This window comes from Hyaena hyaena, unplaced genomic scaffold (genome assembly GCF_003009895.1).
Source record: "Hyaena hyaena isolate Hyena2069 unplaced genomic scaffold, ASM300989v1 scaffold_1851, whole genome shotgun sequence".
In the NCBI taxonomy this organism is placed as follows: domain Eukaryota; kingdom Metazoa; phylum Chordata; class Mammalia; order Carnivora; family Hyaenidae; genus Hyaena; species Hyaena hyaena.
In genome coordinates this window covers 139,687-161,087 of record NW_024082463.1, presented here as the reverse complement: position 1 = coordinate 161,087, position 21,401 = coordinate 139,687, and the positions used below count along the sequence as shown (strand labels likewise).

The 21,401-nt window shown below is 51.1% G+C and overlaps 1 protein-coding gene across 1 annotated transcript; it reads left to right on the top strand.

Moving 5' to 3' along the window:
- The first annotated feature begins 7,309 nt into the window (after nt 1-7,309).
- LOC120226779 (keratin, type II cuticular Hb5-like) lies at nt 7,310-19,818 on the top strand. The gene is made up of 9 exons (XM_039224945.1): nt 7,310-7,732; nt 11,143-11,351; nt 12,819-12,879; nt 13,471-13,566; nt 14,523-14,687; nt 14,869-14,994; nt 16,295-16,515; nt 18,940-18,971; nt 19,667-19,818. The coding sequence occupies exons 1-9, from the start codon at nt 7,310-7,312 to the stop codon at nt 19,816-19,818; spliced, it is 1,485 nt and encodes a 494-aa protein (XP_039080876.1).
- Nucleotides 19,819-21,401: the final 1,583 nt, after the last annotated feature.

Sequence of the window (21,401 nt, the reverse complement as noted above, 5' to 3'; positions counted from 1 at the left end):
TGCAGTCTTTTCATGACCTCCTTTTTTGAGATTTCCAGCATGTGTTGTGTCGCAGGAGGTACTGTCAAGCAGGGCTCTGCCTTGGTGACAGCTGGTGGGGCCGGGAGGCTCCACATGCTTGTTGCTCAAGGTCCCCCCACACTGTGCTGCCTTGTGACATGTGGCCATATCTTGCCTTCCATGCAGCTGGGCGCCGGCAAGGCCCGACCCGTCCTTCTCCACTCTCCACCTGGGACGCTGGTGACTGTGAGGGGTGGTGGCCGTGTCCAATGTGTAGCTTCTTAGAACTTGGGGGACTCATGTTCTTTTGTGTTCGGCTTTGGGACTCAGCTGGCAATCTGGGATAGGAGAAATCGCTGGATCTCTGTTCCTCACAGAATACTACTGTGAATATCTTAATTTACTGTACATGTGCCTTGTGTCTTCTTAGCGACTGCTTTGCCCTGGAAATCAGAAGAGCCTGTGTGTGTCTCTCTCCCCTGTCAGAGGCAGGAGACTCAAAGCTGTTCCCCCTAGATCCCTTTCCGTCTTCCTTGGTGACGCACATGCTCTCCTGATGACCCCACGCCCCAGAGGTCCAGCTCCTATTTCCCGCCTGCCCAATGTGTAACTGCGTGACTGTCCTTGTGCTGTTCTATGTTCTAGTTCTGCACTGGGCTGTCTGTCCTCTTCCCTCACTTAGCTTGAAAGCATCTTAGAAACAGGGATCTAACCCACGGGCAAGGACCTTCCACTCATCTGGGATTGCAAGGGCAAGAGATGTCACTCTTTTTTTTTTTTTTTTTTTTTTTTTACAAATAGTTTATTGTCAAATTAGTTTCCACATAACACCCAGTGCTCATCCCCACAAGTGCCCTCCTCCATGCCCATCACCCCCTCCCCCCCACATCCATCAGTCCTCAGTTTTTGTCAGCATTCAAGAGTCTCTCATGGTTTGCCTCTCTCCCTTTCCCCCACCATTTCCCCCCTTCTTCTCCCCCTTGGTCCTCCGTCAAGTTCCTCCTAATCCTCCTATACATGCAAACATATGATATTTGTCCTTCTCTGCCTGACTTATTTCGCTCAGCATAACACCCTCAAGGTCCATCCATGTTGCTACACATGGCCAGATATCATTGTTTCACATTGCCATGTAGTATTCCATCGTATAGATAAACCACATCTTCTTGATCCATTCGTCCGTTGATGGACACTTAGGCTCTTTCCACGTTTTGGCTATTGTGGAGAGTGCTGCTATGAACATTGGGGTACATGTGCTCCTATGCATCAGCACTCCTGTATCCCTTGGGTAAATTCCTAGCAGTGCTATTGCTGGGTCATAGGGGAGTTCTAGTGTTAATTTTTTGAGGAACTTCCACACTGTTTTCCAGAGGGGCTGTACTAGTTTTCATTCCCACCATCAGTGTAGGAGGGTGCCCTTTTCTCCACATCCTTGCCAGCATCTAGAGTTTTCTGATTTGTTCATTTTAGCCACTCTTACTGGCATGAGGTGGTATCTCAGTGTGGTTTTGATTTGCATTTCCCTGATGAGGAGGGATGCTGAGCATCGTTTCATGTGTCTGTTGGCCAAAGAGATGTCACTCTTAGTAAGCTTTTAAATACTTGAAGTTTGACTCCAAACTTCCATATGTACGGAAATATTTCTTTTCCTTTAAAAATTAAAAAAAAAATTTTTTTTTGAGAGACAGAGAGAGACAGAGCACAAGTAGGGGAGGGGCAGAGAGAGGAGACATGGAATCCAAAACAGGCTCCAAGCTCCAAGACGTCAGTGCAGAGCCTGATGCTGGGCTCGAATCCACAGACTGTGAGATCATGACCTGAGCCGAAGTTGGATGCCCAACCAACTGAGCCACCCAGGGCCCCAAAATATTTCTAAAGTGTGTTACCGACTTTCCTGCTGCAGTAAAGTGTATTGAACGTGATGTGAAGCTGACTCAGCGGTTTGAGTTTACAGGGACCATGGCTCAGCCCCTCCTTTTACTGGGAAATGGCCCAGAGAGGGGGCGAGGGGCTGTCCTCAGTCCCCATGGCCAGTTCAAGGCAGAGACAGAACCGGAGGGCTGCCTCTTGGCTGTGAGGTTGGCACTCTGTCTTTGATAGGTCTCTGTGTCATTTTCACAGCTGCCAGCCAAGCAGAGACCCTGCTCCTTGGGGCAGCGCCTCACTGAGTGTGATGTTTCACACCCACGTTTAATGTGACCGGCACACGGGAGCCAGTGTGATGTGCAGGACAGTTTGTCCCCATGCTGGTACATCCCAGTGTCTGTGCTATTTTCTAATACACACTGGCTTGGGTCCCCAGGGGGGAAGGGACAGCACGAGTGACCGCTGTGCTAAGTGTGATCTTGGCGACTGTCTCATCTGATTTTCTCCACACGCTTAGGCAGGGCTGCGATCGGGGTGTCTTGCCACAGGGCTGACAGTGCTGGGGCTCAGGGAAGGGCAGGTCACTTGTCACTTGCTTTTTGTCATTCTGTCTTTTTTTTTTTTTTTTTTTTTTTTTTTTTTTTTTTTTTTTTTTTTTTTTTTTTTTTTTTTGCTTATCCCACGTCCAACAAACTGCCAAGCTCTTCTGATACCTCGTGGTCTTTTCCATGTCCTCTCTAGTCCCTCCAACACCGTCTTAGCTCAGGCTGTGTTATTTCTCATTTTGCTCATGTGATGGCTTGCTACCTGGATTTTCCGCTTTTTATCATGTTCCCACAAGCAGTTCTTCACCCCACTTCTTAGTCGATCGCACTGTACATGCAGTCACCTTCCTCCCACCCACCTATCTGCTCTTCACCATCCAGCCCAACCCGCCTGCCCCTCTAAGCCACCGAGAGATGAAACTCTCTGCCTCTGACAGGGTGAGTGTAAACTGGGTCCTGCCTGAGCTCCCTCCTGCCTCCCTCCTCATCACTCTGCAGGGGACACCCTGCCCTCCTGCTACACTCAACCCTCAGAACGTCCCTCCGTACCTTTGCACATGCCGTCCCCTGGCTTTGGGCAACTCAAGGCTTGGTTCAGGGGCCATTTCCTTGAAAAAGAGCTCAGTATCTTTGCACATGTCTATTTCCACACTGTACTATGGTTGCTTGATTTCCCACTGTGACCAGTAGACTGTGGGCCACTGGAGGGCAAGGACTGGCTTTTGCCCAGCTTGAGGTCACCAGCATCTGGCCCAATGCATCACCCCTGGACACTTGATAAGCAGTTGCTGAATGAATGGATAAGTGGATGCGCTGAGGCCAAGGACTCGCAGACAAGGGGGAAGGTGGGTATTCAATGCCCACCCTTCTCCCCTAACCCTCCAAACCACAGAGCATCAGCTTGCCGGACACATTCAGACACATTCAGATGCTAGGGAGAGGCTCGCTGCCAAAGACGGATGCCAGGCAGGGCAGTCTGGGTGGGCTGTGAATGGGGCTCGGTCCACAGCCGTGTTCTCTGTTCCCAGTGGCTTCCTACACTCTCAGCCCTGCTGTTTTCCAGCTGAAGAATCTGGCCAGGAATCTCCAACCCTCCTTTGGGAGCTGAGCATAGCAGAAGATTCAAGCGGAGATCCTCCCTTCTGGATTTTTTTTAGGGGGGGACACCCTCATAATGTTGGTGATGTCAGTAAGAAATCCAAGCGTCCTTAAACTGGAGACAAAACAGGAAGACCATTATGTAGTACCCTCCCTTACTCTTCAGGCCCCATAACCGAAGAGCCCCAGGTTTCATTTGGTGATTCACCCAGCACCCTACACCCACAGGCTCACTCTACATATGCCGGGTGAGGTGGGGAATCACAAATGTTTACGAGAACCTTGGTCCCTGAATAACTATGTGGAGGGAAGCCACCCTACCCACAAATCTATACCCTCAACAGTGTTCTGTGAACACAGAATAAACTCTTACCATATTTGAGACATTCAGAGATGTATGGGGATGGAGTGGGGGTGCTGTGAGGCTGGTCCACTCTGGGTGGAGGCCACAGGGGTGTTTTTTTTTTTTTTGTAGAGAATTTAAAAACAACAATAAAATGGACTAAAAATCAGTTTTTGTTATCACCCAGCAGGAGCAGTTCTTTTGTTTTTATTTTTTTATTAAGAATTTTTTATATGTTTGTTTTTTATGTTTGTTTATATATTATTATTATTATATATTATTTATTATTATATAATATTATTATTTAATAATATTATTATTATTATCCAGCAGGAGGAGCCATGAGCAAAAGTATTCTTCTCCATCAGAGTGCACAGCCTCCCCATCCTGCTTGGTATACGCTCCCCCCCCAGCCCCCCACGTAGGCCTTTGTGGGGAAAGAGGTCCCAGGTGCTTGACTTTGTGCTCTGTGACCCCGGCCACAAGCCTAGCAAGATTGGGTCAGACAATTGTAATTGGGTCAAAGGTACCCAAGCCCAGCTCTGGGTTTCAGGGAACGCGCCAGGCTTGATGAGAGACTGCTCAGCAGGGGTGCTCCGGATGGGGTGCTGACAAAGTAGCCTTGTCCAATCCTCCATCTTTGGGAATATCTGCGTGAGGTGCCCCGCAGAGAAGGGCAGCAGGAACCAGTGACGTGTGCCTAGGTCACCAGAGGTGCTGCTGGTCCTGAGCAGCGGGAATCTCCCTGCCGTGCCTTTTGCACACTTGGGGGTGTGGGCCCCAGAATTTGCGTTCCAAAGACACCAACGCGAGTTTGCTTTTGTTTTTCACATGCAGTGCTCAGACCAGAAGCAGGTCAAGTGCCCACAGGTAAGCCGGGCTGAGTGAGAAACAGGCCCGGACCCCTACGGCCCACTGGCCCCAAGCTCCTTCCCCCGAACCTGCCATACTCAGGCCTCCCTCTCTCTGCTCAAAGCACACTGGCCTCCTTGCTCACACCAGGCCTGTTCCCACCTCAGGCCTTTGCACTGGCTTGTTCCCTTGCCTCCTCAACCTCTTTGCTCCACGGGGAGCAGGGCAGCCTGTTAAAATTGGACCCCATCTTTCTCCCACTTCTTCTGAGTCCCCCTTTCCTGTTCTATTTCTTCATATGACACACCTCACCATCAAATATGCAATCCATTGCCTTGCTAAGTTTACTGTCGATCTCTCCCATTGGAATAGGAACCCGTGAAAACATACTTCGTTGTGTATTTTGTTCACTGATGTATCCTCAGCTCACAGAGAGGTGCCTGGCACATAGTAGGTACTCGATAAGTCCTTGTCGAATGTAAAATAAAGAAATAAATAGGGCCCAGCGGCAGACAGGCCCTTCCAGGCAGTCAGCTGTGAGTTCAGGCGTCTGCTTTGCTTCCCTTGTTCAGCCTGTCCCCCCCACAGAGAAGCTCTCTCAGCTTCTGGCGCACTCAGCTCCCCTTCCCACTCGTTAGGGTTCGCGTAGGAGCTGTGTTCCTGGGGCCACGTTAGCAAAAGGCTGGAGCGAGTTGTTTCTGCAGGAATGTAGTTTGTGGGGCGTCTCCCCAGCCCACCCTGGACTTGGTTCTCCCTTGGAGCTCTGTGCTCCAGATGCAGAAAGGGGTGCTCCCGGGGCGCCTGGGTGGCTTAGTCGGTTAAGCGTCCGACTTTCGCTTAGGTCATGATCTCGCGGTTCGTGGGTTCGAGCCCCGCGTCGGGCTCTGTGCTGACTGCCAGCTCAGAGCCTGGAGCCTGTTTCAGAGTCTGTGACTCCCTCTCTCTCTGACCTTCCCCTGCTCACGTTGTCTCTCTCTCTCTCTCCTAGAAATAAATAAAACATTAAAAAAAATAAAAAAGAAAGGGGTGCTCCCTCTAGATCCATCCTTATACCCCCCACATGGAGTGCGATTCTATCCTCTGTGTCTTCCCGGTGTGAGGTGTGTGTGTGTGTGCACCTGTGTGCATGTGTGAGAGAGAGAGCGAGCAGAAAGACCCTCCCACCCTCCCCATTCTTTCTTGTTCTGTTTGGCTCTTTTCTTACGCCCCCTCCCCAAGCCTGGTCCCCCAAGAGGGAATTCTGGAAGATGACTCTTGGTTCTGGTCTTTGTGCCCAGAGAGTCTCTGTAATGAGAGCTCAACTCCAAGGACCGGGCTGCTGGGGGTTTGGAGATCATGACAGTCAGGGCTGCCAGCAGAGATTGTCTCCTTTGGGTCCCATTTCCATCCTGCTCTGGGGCGTGGCAGGGAAAGTGTCCTACACAATCAGGGTGGGAGGCTGGGGTGAGCAGCCCTGGCTGACGGCTCCGTTTTGCCAAGGATCTGAGGAACTGGGTCATTTGTCCAGTCGCCAAGCCAGCGGGGTGGCTCTATTCTCTTTGCTACGTGTCGCCATCTTTTAGGACCTGCCTCGGGTCTCACCTCCTTTGTGACGTTCCACCTGCCATGAGTGGCCCTCCTCAGAAAGCCTGCGGCTTTCCTTTACCTGTTCACTTGTCTTTCCCCCGCTTGCCATGGATCTTTCCTGCCTCTGGCCGGGGTCCCCGTGAGACCCAGTTTCTTCAAGAGGAGCTCTGCCCAGCGAGCTTTATTTCCCTCAGCATCTGAATTAGGGTCCCGCTCTGGTGGGGCCTCAGCACTTGCCTGCGAACGAAGGTGCCTTCTCCAGGACATCTCCTGGGCCTGGCATGGAGTGGAGGCTCAATCACAATCTGTGGACCGGATGAAGACGCTCTCCAGATACTGGCCATGCCTTCCTGGGTCCAGTCTATTCAATTTAAGCCGTGCTTCCTGAGGACCTACTAAGTGTTGGTTACCAGGAGGGCTATGAAAGTAGGTACGACATGCCTTCTGAATCAAGGAGGCTGTACTGACCCCAGTTACTCTACTATCGCACAGGATGTCAGAAAAGCAGGAAGAGGGAAGGCTTGAAGGGTTCACTCCACATGTGCTCACCGTGGAAAGATGAGCCAGACACCCTTGCAGTCTTAGGGGGGGAAACGCGTGATCCGCCTGCAAGGACAGGCCCGTGGGACCTCATGGGACATGGGACCCTTCGAGTCTCAGGAATGTGCTGGCTCAAGCCTCTACTTGCCCCTGTGGGATAATGATCCCAGGTGGCCTCACAGGGTGGGAGGGGAATTAGGGGCTGCATAGATATGTCCAGGCCTGTGGGGTTGCAAAGGCAGGGGACAGGTTTATTGTGATGCAGGGTCTCCTTGATAGGCTCGTTAAAGGAGACAAGTTTCAGCTTTCCTTCTCCGTCTGCCTAGCGGGAGATTCCCACGCTCATAAATGGCTTTAATAACTTTCTCCTGCCTTTTATGTTGTCGGGAGGCCCGTTCCTCTGCCCAATAAAAGGCAGGGGCACTGACAGGTCTCCAGCGTGAGACCCGTGTGCTTCGGGCCTCTCCACCCTCCCTGCACTGCCCTGCACAGCGGAGGCATGGCCGGCCGCTCCCACCGCATCAGCTCCGGCTGTGGGGTCAGGAACTTCAGCTCCCGCTCTGCTGTCCTGCCCAAGCCTTCGGCCCACAGCCGCGCCAGTGCCATGGCCCACCGCGCGGGCAGCGCTGGGGGGTCCGGCCGCAGGCACCTCTGGGGCTTTGGCAGCTGGAGCCTGTGCGCAGTGGGGTCCCCGCGGGCGGCGGTGAGCCGCGGATGGGCCTCGCGCGGCGGGGGCAGCTTCGGCTACCGCTCCGGCGGCGTGTGCGGGCCCAGCCCGCCCTGCATCACCAGCGTGTCGGTCAACGAGAGCCTCCTCACGCCCCTCAACCTGGAGATCGACCCCAACGCGCAGTGCGTGAAGCACGAGGAGAAGGAGCAGATCAAGTGTCTGAACAACAAGTTTGCTGCTTTTATCGACAAGGTGGGTGTGTGGGTTGCTCCCCGGGGCTGCGGCACAGGTGAGGGGCTTGGAACTCAGTGACTAGCCGTGTTCACATTCTCTGAGTCCCAGGCCTGCTACCCATCAGCACGTGGCCTTGAGAACATGACTGAATTGGGCTCTTGGTTTTCAAATGTTACCAGGAGAGTCAAATGCAGCGATGGATGTGAAACCAGACAGAACGGGAAGTTTATTGAGGCCGAGTCTCTGCCCAGCGAGAGCTGAGTGTGTGTCTGTGGCCCCATTATCTGGATCTCAGACATCATCCAGGGAGAGGGGGGTGGGTGGGGTGGGATGTCTGCTTAGGTTTGTGTAGGACCCCACTCCTAGAGGAGATGCCGCCATCCCCAGGGTGAAGAGATGCAGGATGAGGAGGGGTCGGAAGCCCCTTTCCTGCAGCTCTGAGTGGGGACACAGGCAGGAAGGCTGTGAGTCCCCGGGAATTCTGCCCCAGGCGCTCTTCCCTACCCAATGTTATGCAGAGTAAAGACAGTGAGTTGGGAAACTTAAGGGGAAGCCCCTGGAGGGGCTGTTAAGTTGCACTCACTCTTCAGTTGTGCCTTCTCTGAGCCAACTTCTGCTTGGATGAATAACTCTGGTGTCCTCTGACTCAGTGGTGTCCCCTCTGCAAGCCTATCTGGGGGAGGACAGACACTGAAGTCCAGGAGACGAAAAGGTCACCTTCTGGGGCTGAGTGGTGTGCACACCTGCACCCATGGTATTTGTAAGTGGAACACACAAGAGTGATGGTGTGTGGAAGCTTTGCTCTCTGATAAGGGCCACCTTTAGACATAGGCATCTCTGCAAGAGAAGGTGCTGTCCATCTGTTCTTTTTTTTTTTTTTAATGTTTATTTATTTTTGAGAGAATGCGAGAGGGAAAGAGGCAGAGAGAAGGGGACAGGGTATCTAAAGCAGGCTCCTTGCTAACAGCGGAGAGCTTGATCAAGTGGGGCTCAACTCACGAACTGCGAGATTATGACCTGAGCTGAAGTCAGATGCTCAACCGACCAAGCCACCCCGGCGCCCCTGTACATCTATTCTTCACATGCTGCTGGCTCTTCCCTTCTACCAGCACATCGTGCGGGTTATGCATTACGCACACCCACCAAGGGCGGTGGGTGGAGGTTGAAATGCAGCCCATGCTCTCCTCACCGGGCTGTGCGCCCTGGTAGGAGGCTGCGTCTGCCTGGAGCGGCCCCTTTGCCTAATTTGCTTGAAAGCATAATGAGGTCCCTGAGTGTGCAAGGACCTTCGCACATGGCCTTTTGGGACAGCACGTAGGTATGCTGTCTCTGTTGTGAGCAGTCAGTTCCAGTCTGTGGAAAGAGACTCCTTCTGCTGCCCTGGTCTGCCTTTCCCTCCCCCGGGGTTGCTGACAGCTCCCCCCCCCCCCACCTTCTCAGAAGGAGCTCCAAGGTGTGCCAAAGGTATTGCCCAGGTGGGTTTAAGCCTGCAGAGCAGGTAAACAAGAGAGCTCTCCCCACAGCATGGGCCTGTGTGTAGAAACCCAAGGCAGGTGTTTCTGGATAATCAGTTTGGTTTCTTTTCCCACAACAGTGGGCAACTGAGGGTTGCTTCAGATCAGGCTTGTGCTCCCAGAAGGCTAGGGCTTGGGAGGAGATCACTAGTTTCGGGCTGGCAATGGTATGGGACCTGGCAGGATGTGCGAATAGAGCCAAGCTGAGGGGTGTGCCTGCCTGGAGGGGCACCTGCTGCCATTCATTTCCAGACCCAGGCCCAGCAATGCCTGAGCTTCTGGTTGGTCAAGGTCATGGAGATCCAGATTCTTGCCTGAAATTGTTCAACTCTTAAACGTTGGCAACGGATCAGGTTTCTATGAAACAGTTTGCAGGCCAGATAAAACATGCCTGCGGGACAGAAAGAACTTGGGGCCAGCCAGTGGGCAATTGCTGATGTATTTCCACTGCCTCAGTTTACAATGAAGCTCAGAGAGAATGAGGTACAGGGTCCGGTTAGTGGCAGAGTCAGGCAGTGGAAGGTGTCCTAGCTCTTGGTCCAGGGCCCTTGGCTGGGCTCTCCTGCCCCGGGATCCGAGTGAAGGAGTCGTGGTGGGTGCATTTTTAAATCACTGGCACAAAAATGCCCACAAACTTAGTGGCCTAAAACAGTACAAATTTAGGGGTACCTGGGTGGCTCAGTTGGGTGGGTGACCGACCTCAGCTTAGGTTATGATCTCAGAGTCTGTGGGTTCGAGCCCTGCGTAGGGCTCTGTGCTGACAACTCAGAGCGTGGAGCCTACTTTGGATTCTTTGTCTCCTTCTCTCTCTTCTCCTCCCCCCGTGTTCTCTTTGTTTATCAAAAATAAATAAACACTTAAAAATTAAAAAAAAAAGATACAAATTTCATATCTCATGAAGCCAAAACCCAGGTGTTGGCAGAGCTGCATTTCTCTCTGGTGGCCCTAGGGGAGACCTGTTTTCAGGAACAGGAGGCTTTGGGCAGAATTGCCTTCTGTGTGATTGTAGGACTGAGGTCCCTGTTCCCTTGCTGGCTGGTTGCTGGAGCTTGTTCTCAGTTTCTGGAGGCCACTGGTGTTCCTTGACTCAGGCTCCTTCTCCTTCCACATCCAAAGCCGGTGATCGTGGCCGAGGCCGCCTCAGGTTTTGAGTCTCTCCTCTGCCTCCTCCTTGTGTGCACCTCTCCACTCTTCTGCCTTCCTCTTCCACTTTGTTATTTGCTTTAACTTTTTAAAAGTTTATTATTTACTTCTTGAGAGAGAGAGAGAGCAAGCAGAGGAGGGCAGAGAGAGAGAGGGAGACACAGAATCGGAAGCAGGCTCTAGGCTCTGAGCTGTCAGTACAGAGCCCGAAGTGGGGCTCGAGTTCATGAAACTGCAAAATCATGACCTGCTGAAGTCAGATGCTCAACCGACTGAACCACCCAGGCATCCCCTTCCTCTTCCACTTTAAAAGGCCCATTATGACACCTTGGGGCCACCTGGATAATTCCAGATCTCCTGATCTTCAGCTCCATAACCTAAATTCCACCTGCAGGGTCCCTTTTGCCATGTAACGTAACAGATTCATGGGTTCCAGATTTTAGGTTGTGAACAGCTTTGAGGAGCCATTTTGGGCCCACTACACATGGTCTAGGGTATTTTTGCCAAATCAGATGTTATTTCATTCTGTGAAGAATGAACACAACACAAATAAATTGTGTGCTCTATTGGGAGAGGGGATAGGGCAAGGGAACGTTCCTGGGGAAACAGCCATGACCTGCACTTTCAGACTTTGCCGAATGATTTGGCCTTTGGGGGAAGGTCACAGGCTGCTGCGGGTCAGGGAGCATCCCCAGGGGCAGAGGGGGCTCTGGGATCCGGGCGCCACCCTGGACTCCCCGCTGAGTCTCTTTCCTCCACCCTGGGGGGCAGGTGCGCTTCCTGGAGCAGCAGAACAAGCTTCTGGAGACCAAGTGGCAGTTCTACCAGAACCGCAAGTGCTGCGAGAGCAACCTGGAGCCGCTGTTCGAGGGCTACATCGAGACGCTGAGGCGGGAGGCCGAGTGCGTGGAGGCCGACAGCGGGAGGCTGGCCTCCGAGCTCAACCACGTGCAGGAGGTGCTGGAGGGCTACAAGAAGAAGTGAGTGTGGCCGGATGGGGTGTGGTTATGGGTGTGGGGCAGGTCTTGGCTGGGTTCACACAACTCTCCCGGGAGGTGGGGGTGGCTGAAGGTCAGGGCCATTCCAGACTACCTCTCAGATGGTTCTGTTTTCTCAGCCTGCTCTATCTGGTCTCAGCCCCCAGCTCTTGCAGCCCCATCCTGGGAAATGGGGAGAGAGGAGGGGAGAAGAGGTACTCCCAGTCTAGTGTCCCGGAGGCTGGGACACACATCCAGGGCACACAGTGGCCTAGAGATAGAGGAGCAACAAAGTGGGAAGATAGAGGTCAGCAGACTGGAGGGAAGAACTTGGGAGCAGTCAGCACTAGGATGAGAGTGGGGGAAGGAAAGGTCCCTGGGGAGATCTCTCCAAGATGATCCGGCCGATGCCATTCAAGGTATCTGATAAGCTTGGAGAATTCTTTTATTTACTCTGTGGATAAATCACCAGGCTCTTGTTCTGCAAGGCTCTGCGATTCAAAGGCCCTTGTAATGTGACTTGTTTAGTTTGACCATCACTTAGTTTAAACTCACTGGGTCACTGGTAACTTGCTCCTCTTTCCCCGTAGATACAGACAGAAAGAACAGTGATTCTGATATAATCAGTCCTGATCATTCCAATTGGAAGTAACTGGAATTCTGATCTTGGGAGATCGGGTTTTACCATCCAGATGGACCCAGCAATGGGTTTACACTCTCTTTGGGGCGGATGCAAATGCAGACACAATTCTGTTTGCTGGTGTCAAGGCCTGTCTCCCAGTCTGGGGGGTATGAGGGCAGGTAATTACATAGCCCAGAGTTTATAGCAGCCCAAATTACTCTGTCATTAAAATGTTGTGAAAATCATGCCGTGGGGACTCTGGTCATCCCTGTGGGCTGGGGAAGGCTGCTACAGGAATGACCTCATGGGCAGGCACAAGAGAATGGGCCAGGCGGTGTGGGAGGGCTATGGAAATGCCCCTGGGAAGTCAGGGGAGAATGGGGTGCTTCCAGGATTTCAAGTACTTGGATGCTGGGGGAGGGGAAGAGAACATCATGGGGGTGGCTTCATGGAGCTTTACATTTTGTATAATTTTCGGGTTGAAAGACACACCCCTGGCCCCCCAGAGCTTCTGTCTTTCACTCATCCCACAAATATTTCCAGCGTGCCTTATTGCACATCAGGCAATGTAACCCAAGATGCAGAGAGATTAAATGGCTTGCCTGAGGTTTTCCAGAAACTTCAGCCCAAGCTTGGATCAAAAACCAGGGGCCTGAACTTCATGTCCAGTGTCCTTTTGGTGGCTCTTGGTGTTTGCAAAATAGAGGTCCAGAGAGGCCAAGCTTCTTTTCCCAAGGCATACAGCAAGCCAAGGGCAGAACCAAAGAGTCTTGAAAAGCTAGGGCTCAGCTGGCCCGCCCAAAGCCTTCATCCCCAGGGGCCTCTCCACCTGTGCTCTCTCTCCTCAGGTATGAAGAAGAGGTGGCCCTCAGGACTACGGCTGAGAATGAGTTTATGGTGCTGAAGAAGGTGAGTGACTCCTCCCACATGGGGAAGAATGAAATCTTAGATGCTGGACCTCTGAGACTAGCAGCTTGCCAAGTTTGTGGCAGTCCAGTCATGGCGGCCAGGCACTTGAGTCCCCTGAAAAATGGGACCAAATTGCAGTTGGTCAGCAATGCCCATATGAGAGGAAAACTGAAGTGACCACTGTGGCTAATCAGCCAGACAGTAGCTCGGTGAGGCTTCAGGCCTGAGAGTCAGCTACTTGGATGCTGCCTGGCCTGGGTGCCAAGGACGGCCTGTGGGCCAGATGCACTCATGGCTCTGTGGCCACCACATGGTCACGCTCCATGGGCCAGTTTGGCTTAGTGGTAGCAGCCTGGCATTTTGGGCTGTGATATTAGGTTACTCACTTCAGAAAGGTCTCTAATTCTGGAGGAAAGAGAAAAAAGTCTGTAGGGGTCAGACTTCTTTCTACTCCCTGTTTGAGGTGGCCCCACGTATGTTTCTGGGATAGAAGAGTGGGCCAGAACATGGCCTTAGGGCTCCCTATAGAGGGCAGAGGTGCAGGGGCACTGAGTGACCCTTGCTCCTCCCTTTCCCATGTGTGTCCACCAGGACATAGACTGTGCCTACCTGCGCAAGGCTGACCTGGAGGCGAATGTGGAGGCGCTGAGGGAGGAGATGGGCTTCCTGCGGGCCCTCTATGAGGAGGTGAGTCTTTCCTCTTCTCCAGAGGAGGAAGTGAGGGAGGAGAGGGCAGAGGGCTTTTTGAGTTGTGGGCTGTCTTGATCCCTTGGCTCTAGAAAGTGTTGCCCATCCCTGAGTCTCCTAGGACCTGAACATCCTTCCCTTCTGTGACCAGAAGAGATTTTCTCTTGCTTAGGCCTCCTTTCAAAATGGAAATGGGTGATGCCCTTCCTTTAAAATCATTTGTAGGGCACCTGGGTGGCTCAGTCAGTTGAACGTCCTCTTGATTTTGGCTCATGATCTCACGGTAGTGGGATTGAGTACCATGTCAGGCTTTGCGTTGGGTGTGGAGCCTGCCTGGGATTCTCTCTCTCTCCCTCTCTCTGCCCCTCTGCCATTAGCACTGCTTCTCTCTTCCTCTCTCTCTCTCTCTCTCTCTCTCTCTCAAAAACCCATACAGACGATTTGAAGGGCTGTGATTTTTTTTTTAAATGTTTTATTTATTTCTAGCAGAGAGAGAGAGAGAGAGCAGGGGAGGGTCAGAGAGAGAGGGAGTCACAGACTGAAGCAGGCTCCAGGCTCTGAGCTGGCAGTCAGCACAGAGCCCGATGCGGGGCTCGAACCCACGAACCGCGAGATCATGACCCAAGCGAAAGTCGGACGCTTAACCGACTAAGCCACCCAGGGGCCCCTGAAGGGCTGTGATTTATTGTCTGTTTACACAGCACAGCAAGAAGTGGAGGTTTGACAATATAGGCATATAGATGTAATTCAGGTAGTATGAAAAGTTAATTAGAAAACTCAGGACTCTAAATCTGTCCATTATCTGGTTGGTTAGATTTATGCAGATAGCAAGAGCTGCACTTTTGGAATTCTCCAGTTTATTTCCTAAAGCTCCAGATGGGGATGGATTTTTACCTACAGTGATGGGAATTGGAGGGGGATTTGGAGCCAAGAGCACTGGTTGCTGTCTCCTACAGGAAATCTACCTCCTTCAGTCACAAATTTCTGACACCTCGGTGGTGGTCAAGATGGACAACGGCCGGGAGCTCAACATGGACTCAGTGGTGGCCGAGATCAAGGCTCAGTATGACGACATTGCCAGCCGCAGTCGGGCTGAGGTTGAGTCCTGGTACCAAACCAAGGTGAACTGGAGGGCCGGGCCGCCCATTGGGCAGGGAGGATAGCCAGAACCTGGAGCTTCTCTGGGAAAAGCACCCATGCACTCAGAGGGACTCCAGCACAGGCCCAAGCAGAGCAGGGGTAGAGCAGCAGGCAGTGTCACAACCATTGGCTGGTGCTGAATGTTTGTCTCCCAACCCACAGTGCGAGGAGATGAAGGCCACGGTGAGCCAGCAGGGCGAGAACCTCCGCAGAACCAAGGATGAGCTCAATGAGCTGAACCGCATGATCCAGAGGCTGACGGTGGAGGTGGAGAATGCCAAGCAGCAGGTGAGGGGGCGCTGAGACCTCGCTCGGTGTACCTGCTCCTTCTGATCTGTTCTCCTCCTGCTTCTGATCTGTTCTCATGCTGCTTCTGATCTGCTCTCTGCCTTCTTCCTGCTTTGAGGGGCTGCTGCTGTCTTTGGAGAGGCTTATATTTTAACCACTTGCATCTGAAGGACCGACAAACATTGTTTGCACAAAATATTGTGGGGGGAAGTTTGTGGGGGGGGAGTCTACCTTCTCTGAATTCTGCTCTTATTCCCCTTCATATCCCTCCGGTGTTTCTTTCCTTTAAACACACCTTAGGCAATGTGGCCTAGTGCAGGTTGTGTTCTGCTGGCTCTCTCCCTGCCTCCCGGATGGATTTGAGGTACACAGACCTGAACTGGTCCCACGCCACTCTGTTCACAATGTACACTAGCACTGTCTGTGCATCTCTGTATTTGAACATGGCTTATCCTTCATCTTCATTCCATTCTCTGCAGCCTCTCTGAGTCTCAATTTCTTCATCTGCTTAATGGGAAATAACCGTGCCTGTTCTGACAAGTTCACAGAGTAACTGGATGCAGATAGGCAACATCTGTCAAAGTGCCTTGTAAGCCAAGAATAGTAAACAAATGCAAGATGATATCACTAATTATTATCAGTCCTGTTCCAGTGCTAGCGTTTCCTCCTTCTAACGGCTCCCTGGGGACTTGAGTTTTATAATAAAATCAAGTGACGCAAAAATGGAAGAAGAAACAATAAACCGAAAAAAAAAATAAATAAAAAAGGAAAAAAAATAAAAAACAAAACAAACAAACAAAAAAGCAAAAAAAAAAAAAGTGCTTGTATAGGAGGATTAGGAGGAACTTAACTGAGGACCATGGGGAAGAAGAAGGGGGGAAATGGTGGGGGAAAGGGAGAGAGGCAAACCATGAGAGACTCTTGAATGCTGAGAAACAAACTGAGGACTGATGGATGTGGGGGGCGGGGGGGGGATGGGCATGGAGGAGGGCACTTGTGGGGATGAGCACTGGGTGTTATATGGAAACCAATTTGACAATAAACTATTTGTAAAAAAATAAAATAAAATTAAAAAAGGAAAAAAATAAAAAAATAAAAAACAAAACAAAACAAAAAAGCAAAAAAAAAAAAAAATGGAGGAAGAAAGCTTCAAAGGGCCATTATTTCCCTGCCTGGTTAATTTGCAAGTGGACTGTTTTGAATGGAGGTGAGATAGGTTGATGGAGGCCATGGGGGACCCACCAGGGTTCCCACAGCCTGCACCCCCCTCAAGCTCCTCCCCTCCTCCACTCCCTGACAGCGCTGCAAGCTGGAGGCTGCCGTGGCAGAGGCAGAGCAGCAGGGCGAGGCAGCCCTCGGTGATGCCAAGTGTAAGCTGGCCGAGCTGGAGGCCGCCCTGCAGAAGGCCAAGCAGGACATGGCCTGCCTGCTCAAGGAGTACCAGGAGGTGATGAACTCCAAGCTGGGCCTGGATGTGGAGATTGCCACTTACCGAAAGCTGCTGGAGGGCGAGGAGAGCCGGTGAGGATGGGGCTCAGGGTCACTTCACCTCCCCACTCAAGGCTGGAGGAGTGCCTCGATAGACTATCATCCTCCAGGCAGAGAGTGTTCAGACTGGGAAAGACTCCAGAAAGATTCTGGGAATCAAGGAGTCCAACCATTTTCTTTTTCCATTTTCAGATGGGGAAACTGAGGCCTAAAGTGGGGAAAGAACTTGTTCAAGGTGACAGCTAGGTAGCAGTTACACTAAAATTACCCCAGTCTCCTGGTTAGTGTTCCGGTGATCTTTTCCTTCCCACACAGCTGCAACTAAGGTCATTCCAAGGCAACTACTTTACCCTGTTGGCTGCAAAGGGGTTTCTGCAATCACACGTCAGTGGATTGTAAAGGCTGGCATCATTTAGAAGATCTGTTAAAGGCCATTTGACTTGGGATGCACAGACAAGGAGCCCTACAGTCTTGTGTTCAAGAGCAGCAAATAGAAATGACCAGCACAGGGTCTTTGCTTAGCAGGGAAAGACAGGGGCAGGCATAAATTGGGCTGTGCTGACAGTCTGAGTCAAGAAGTGGGGCAGGGGAAGTCATCAAGGGAAGGAGCAGTGTGGATTTCCATCTGGGCCAGTGACGAGCACCTAGCCTGGAGGTGACCACATCGTTACTACCCCCTAGCTGGGTCCCATCACGGGGGATCAGGCTAGACTGGGGAGTCACATAGAAAGGTTAAGATTACAGGTTGTGAGCCAGACCACCTGGGTTCACATCCCAGCTCTGCCACTTACTAGCTCTGAACCTCTGTGCCTCAGCGTCCCCATCTATACAATGGATCATCACAAAACCCAGCACTTTATGCTGTTGCAAGGATTAAATGAGTTAGCGTGCATGGAAAACACCAGTAGGGGCAGGTTGCGGTCAGAACAAGACTCTCTCTGTCCGGGGTAGCTAGGCAGGGCTGTACCACGGGGAGGCTCCTTATTGACGAGGTTAGCATTAGAAATCTGACGTGTGTGACCCCCTAGGCAGCTGGAGTGCTGCTGGATTTGTGCCAGGCTTGACCAAAACAGGTAAACTTTCCTGTCCATTTCTTCGGGACTTTGAGCAAAGCCATCAGAGCGATCTCCTTCTTTCTATACTTACGCCCCCAGCCCACTCATCGACATTCAGTAAGGCACCCGCATTTGTGCTGTGAAACTTACTTTCATTATAATCATCATCATCACTAATGTATGAAGAACTCTATAATACACGAAGCACTGTCTTCGACACGAGATTTTACAAGATAGTTTGGTATATGGTGCCTTGCATGTTGTGGCCACTGACCTTTTGACAGATCTTCTTTTCTTGGCATTTAACAAATTTAATTGGATTACACAAGTAATTTTCATAGCAGAAAACACAGAAGATAGGAAAACAAAGCAGCCACAATCATTCAACTTGGTGACAGCTGCTGCTAGCACTGTGGTGCAACAGGCACCATGATGGGCATTGGCGAGAATCTTCTGGAAGGGCACAGTTCCAAGGCTGTGGCAGCTTCAGATTCAGGTGGCTGGAGAGTGAGCCCAAAGCATAGATCCTCACTGAAAAGCTGTAGTGTGTGGAAGTGCCCAGTGGGGCCGAAGGAATCAGACTGGAGGAAACAGTTTGAAACTGGGGGATAAAAAAGAGCGTGACATAGAACAGAAAGTGCAGGTGGGTGTGAGGGAGGAGGGAACCCATGGCAGTGGCGTAAATGTCTCATCATCAATGAGATGTTTATATTGTTAGTAGCAAACACAGTGGATTTACTGTGTGCCAGGCTCTACCTGTAGGCACTTTGTAGTGTAGAGCTTACAATAATGCTGGAAGGTGGGAATTATCATCCCCATTTCAAAAATGAGGAAACTGAGGTACGGAAAGGCTCGGTGATTTGTCCAAGGTCACCCAGCTAGTAAGTGGCTCAGCCAGATATGCACCCAGGAGGCCAGGTTCTTGACCACCATTCCTTCCAGCCCCCTCTGCATGTATCAAGTCGGGTGGATATCTGGGGTAGCATTTAAACTCGTGGGATAAAAATGGCTTAATTAGAATGCTAGGCAAGCTCTTTCCTGCCTGGAGGTGTCCAGTTAGGCAGTGGCTGTTCCCGTCCCCTCTTTGGCTGGGCTGGAATTTCCAGCCAGCGGACAAGGAAGATTACCCCACTGCGCCCCATGTCTACCTTTCGGTGCACCACATTTCCATGGCCGAGAAGCAAACAAGGCATAAAGTGGCCTCTGGGTCCTGCAACTTACCAATCCCCTGTCCTTTTGGGGTCTCTGGGAGCAGTGGCGACTCTGATGCTCTCTGCGGTGGGTGGGCAACATGTCCCCTCCCCTCAGCTCTACTCTCTTCACTCAGGATGGAGCAGAACAGACCTGTTGCGAGAGCAGAGGATACTCCATTCTAAATGTCCATTCTCTCTCTCCCCTGCAGCTTGTGTGAAGGCGTGGGCTCCGTCAATATCTGTAAGTTGGGTGTGTGTGTTGGGGGGGGCATCATTCTTTTGGGTGTTAATATTGGATTACATCTAATCAGTGACTGTGGGCACTGGGTGGGAGACATGGGAGCTGAGGTCTCTGGGATGTGGACAAACGATGGTCCAAAATATTTGGTCCCTACGTGGATCCATCTGGAACATCCGTGAAGCACAAGTTAATGACTGTGGGAAGTTCTATCCTCCTAACTGGTTCTGCAAAAATAACTCAAGTCTTTCAGTTACAAACAGAATGCTCTTCAAGGGGCACGATGTTTTAATAAGAAACACTATAGATGTTTATTCTGATCATTTGGGGCCACTGCAGGCAACTCCATATCTTAATAATCCAACATGTACAAAGCACCTAGGCTAGGTGTCCATCTGTTCTCATCTCTCCAGCAACCATGTTTGTAGGTAATTCCTTCACTATGACCCATTAGTTTTTGCTCAAAGATTGTATAAACATATCTCAACATTAGTCTGGTTCAGACAGAGTTAGGTGTCCAATTTGCTAACCTCACTCCTTCAAGAAGCAGGTGGCAATGGCTTTGGATTTGCCTGTAGGTCTAAAGATTCATGTTGCGGGTCCCTCGGAAATACGAGTCAGTCATTGGTTCCAAAAAATTCTGGGGCATGTCATGGCGGGGACGGAGGAGAATTCTGACCCAGGGTCTCCTTCCACAGGTGTGAGCCGTTCCCAGGGTGGTGTGATCTGCGGCGACCTCAGTGCCACTGTCCCTCGTGGCCCAGGGGCTGTGGCCACCAGCAGTGGCATCCTCTGCTCCCCCTCTGTAGTGGGGGCATGCTCTGGTATAAGATCCGTGCGGTTTGCCTAGTGAGTGGGGGACTCCGGCGGGTGGGGTCTGATAGGGGCAGAGGTGGGGAGCAGGAGGGGAAATCATTTCTCCCCCAGACCCCAATGTCTGTTTAGTAATTTCCCCTCACCGGAACCCAGACTATCTCTCCAGTTTCCTTGCTATTGCAGTTACGATTTACTCTTTGAATGCAAACCCTGGGTGTGACATTACTGCCACCTCCATCGATTCTCCCTTTCCTGTGGTCCAGGAAAGGCATGTAAAGGCTTTTTGATATAAGATGCTCACCACTTTCTTCCCCAGCTAATTTCAGGTTAGCAGACATTTTACTAAGTACTGGCCATGCGCCAAGCCCTCTTGGCAGGGAGCCACGTAGGGGAATGGCAATGGGTGGGTGCACCTGTGCTTTGTCCTTGATGAGGGGAGGACATGTCACCTCAGCATTGAGGGGGCAAAGGGGGAAGTGGACTTGGGGTCTGGGAGGCCCCTCACCAATCTGAGAGACTGTGTATTCCCAGAGGGACCCCCAGCTATTTATATGTCAGGATGGAAAGGTTGACTGAAGCTAATACTGAGGTGTTTATGGTTGGCAGTTTGGATTTTTTTTTTCTTTTTGTATTTGGGTGATTCCTGTTATGGTTCCTTCTCTCTTCGGGTGTGCGTGATTAAATATCAATGGCAAAACGTTTATCTCCTAGAAAACAAATTAATGCCTGTCTCTTTTGTGGTTTTCCCAGCCTCCTTCAAAGCCTTGGCCATTTCAATGCTTTTGCAGATGTGGTCCACAAACCACCACATACATCAGGGTTGCCAGGATGGGGGTGAGGGGTGGAGGGGACTCCATCCAGATCCTGGGCTCCATCCAGAACTACTGAATCAGAAGTTCCAGGGATTGGCCCAGGAATACGAATTTAAACAAGCTCCCAGGTGATTTCTGTAGGAACTAAAGTTGAGAACCATTGATTTATGTGGGCAGAGGGAGTAGGAGAGTCAGACAATTCTGACTGAGGAACTGACTTCCTCTCTGATTCTCACAGGATCAGATTCATCTCTTTGCATTTCTCCTTTGACTTTGCCAAACAGTCAGAGCCAATCTGAGCCACTCATGCCTGGGTGGAGTGGAGGGAAAGATAGAAGAGGGGAGGAGACAGGAGCCTTTATCTACAAGCACCTGCTAAGTGTCTGGCACATGGTATGTGTATTTCATGCATTGTTCACAGCAGCAATATTATTATCTTCATTTTATAGATAAGGAAGTTAAGGCCGAAGAAGTTAAGTAACTTTACGAAGGTCACACGCTAGTCTAGCATTCCAACTGAGGGTTGGGGAATGTCAAAGTTCGTATGCTTTCCACCGTCTTACCCCAAATTGTTCCTTCAGACTAAACATCCTGGTGCATCACAATGCTCCTGGAGGAAGGATTCTAACTGATCCTACTTGCTAGTCAGACCCTTCAGAAATAAGACACGGAAGATGATGTAAAGAGACCCCCTGGAACTGTTTGTAGGAAGAACTTTCATAATCTCTGCTTTCCAAGAATCTTGGACAGGTCTTATTAGGGGGTAGTTAATAACAGGCCAACTACGTGGGGACTCAGAAATAAA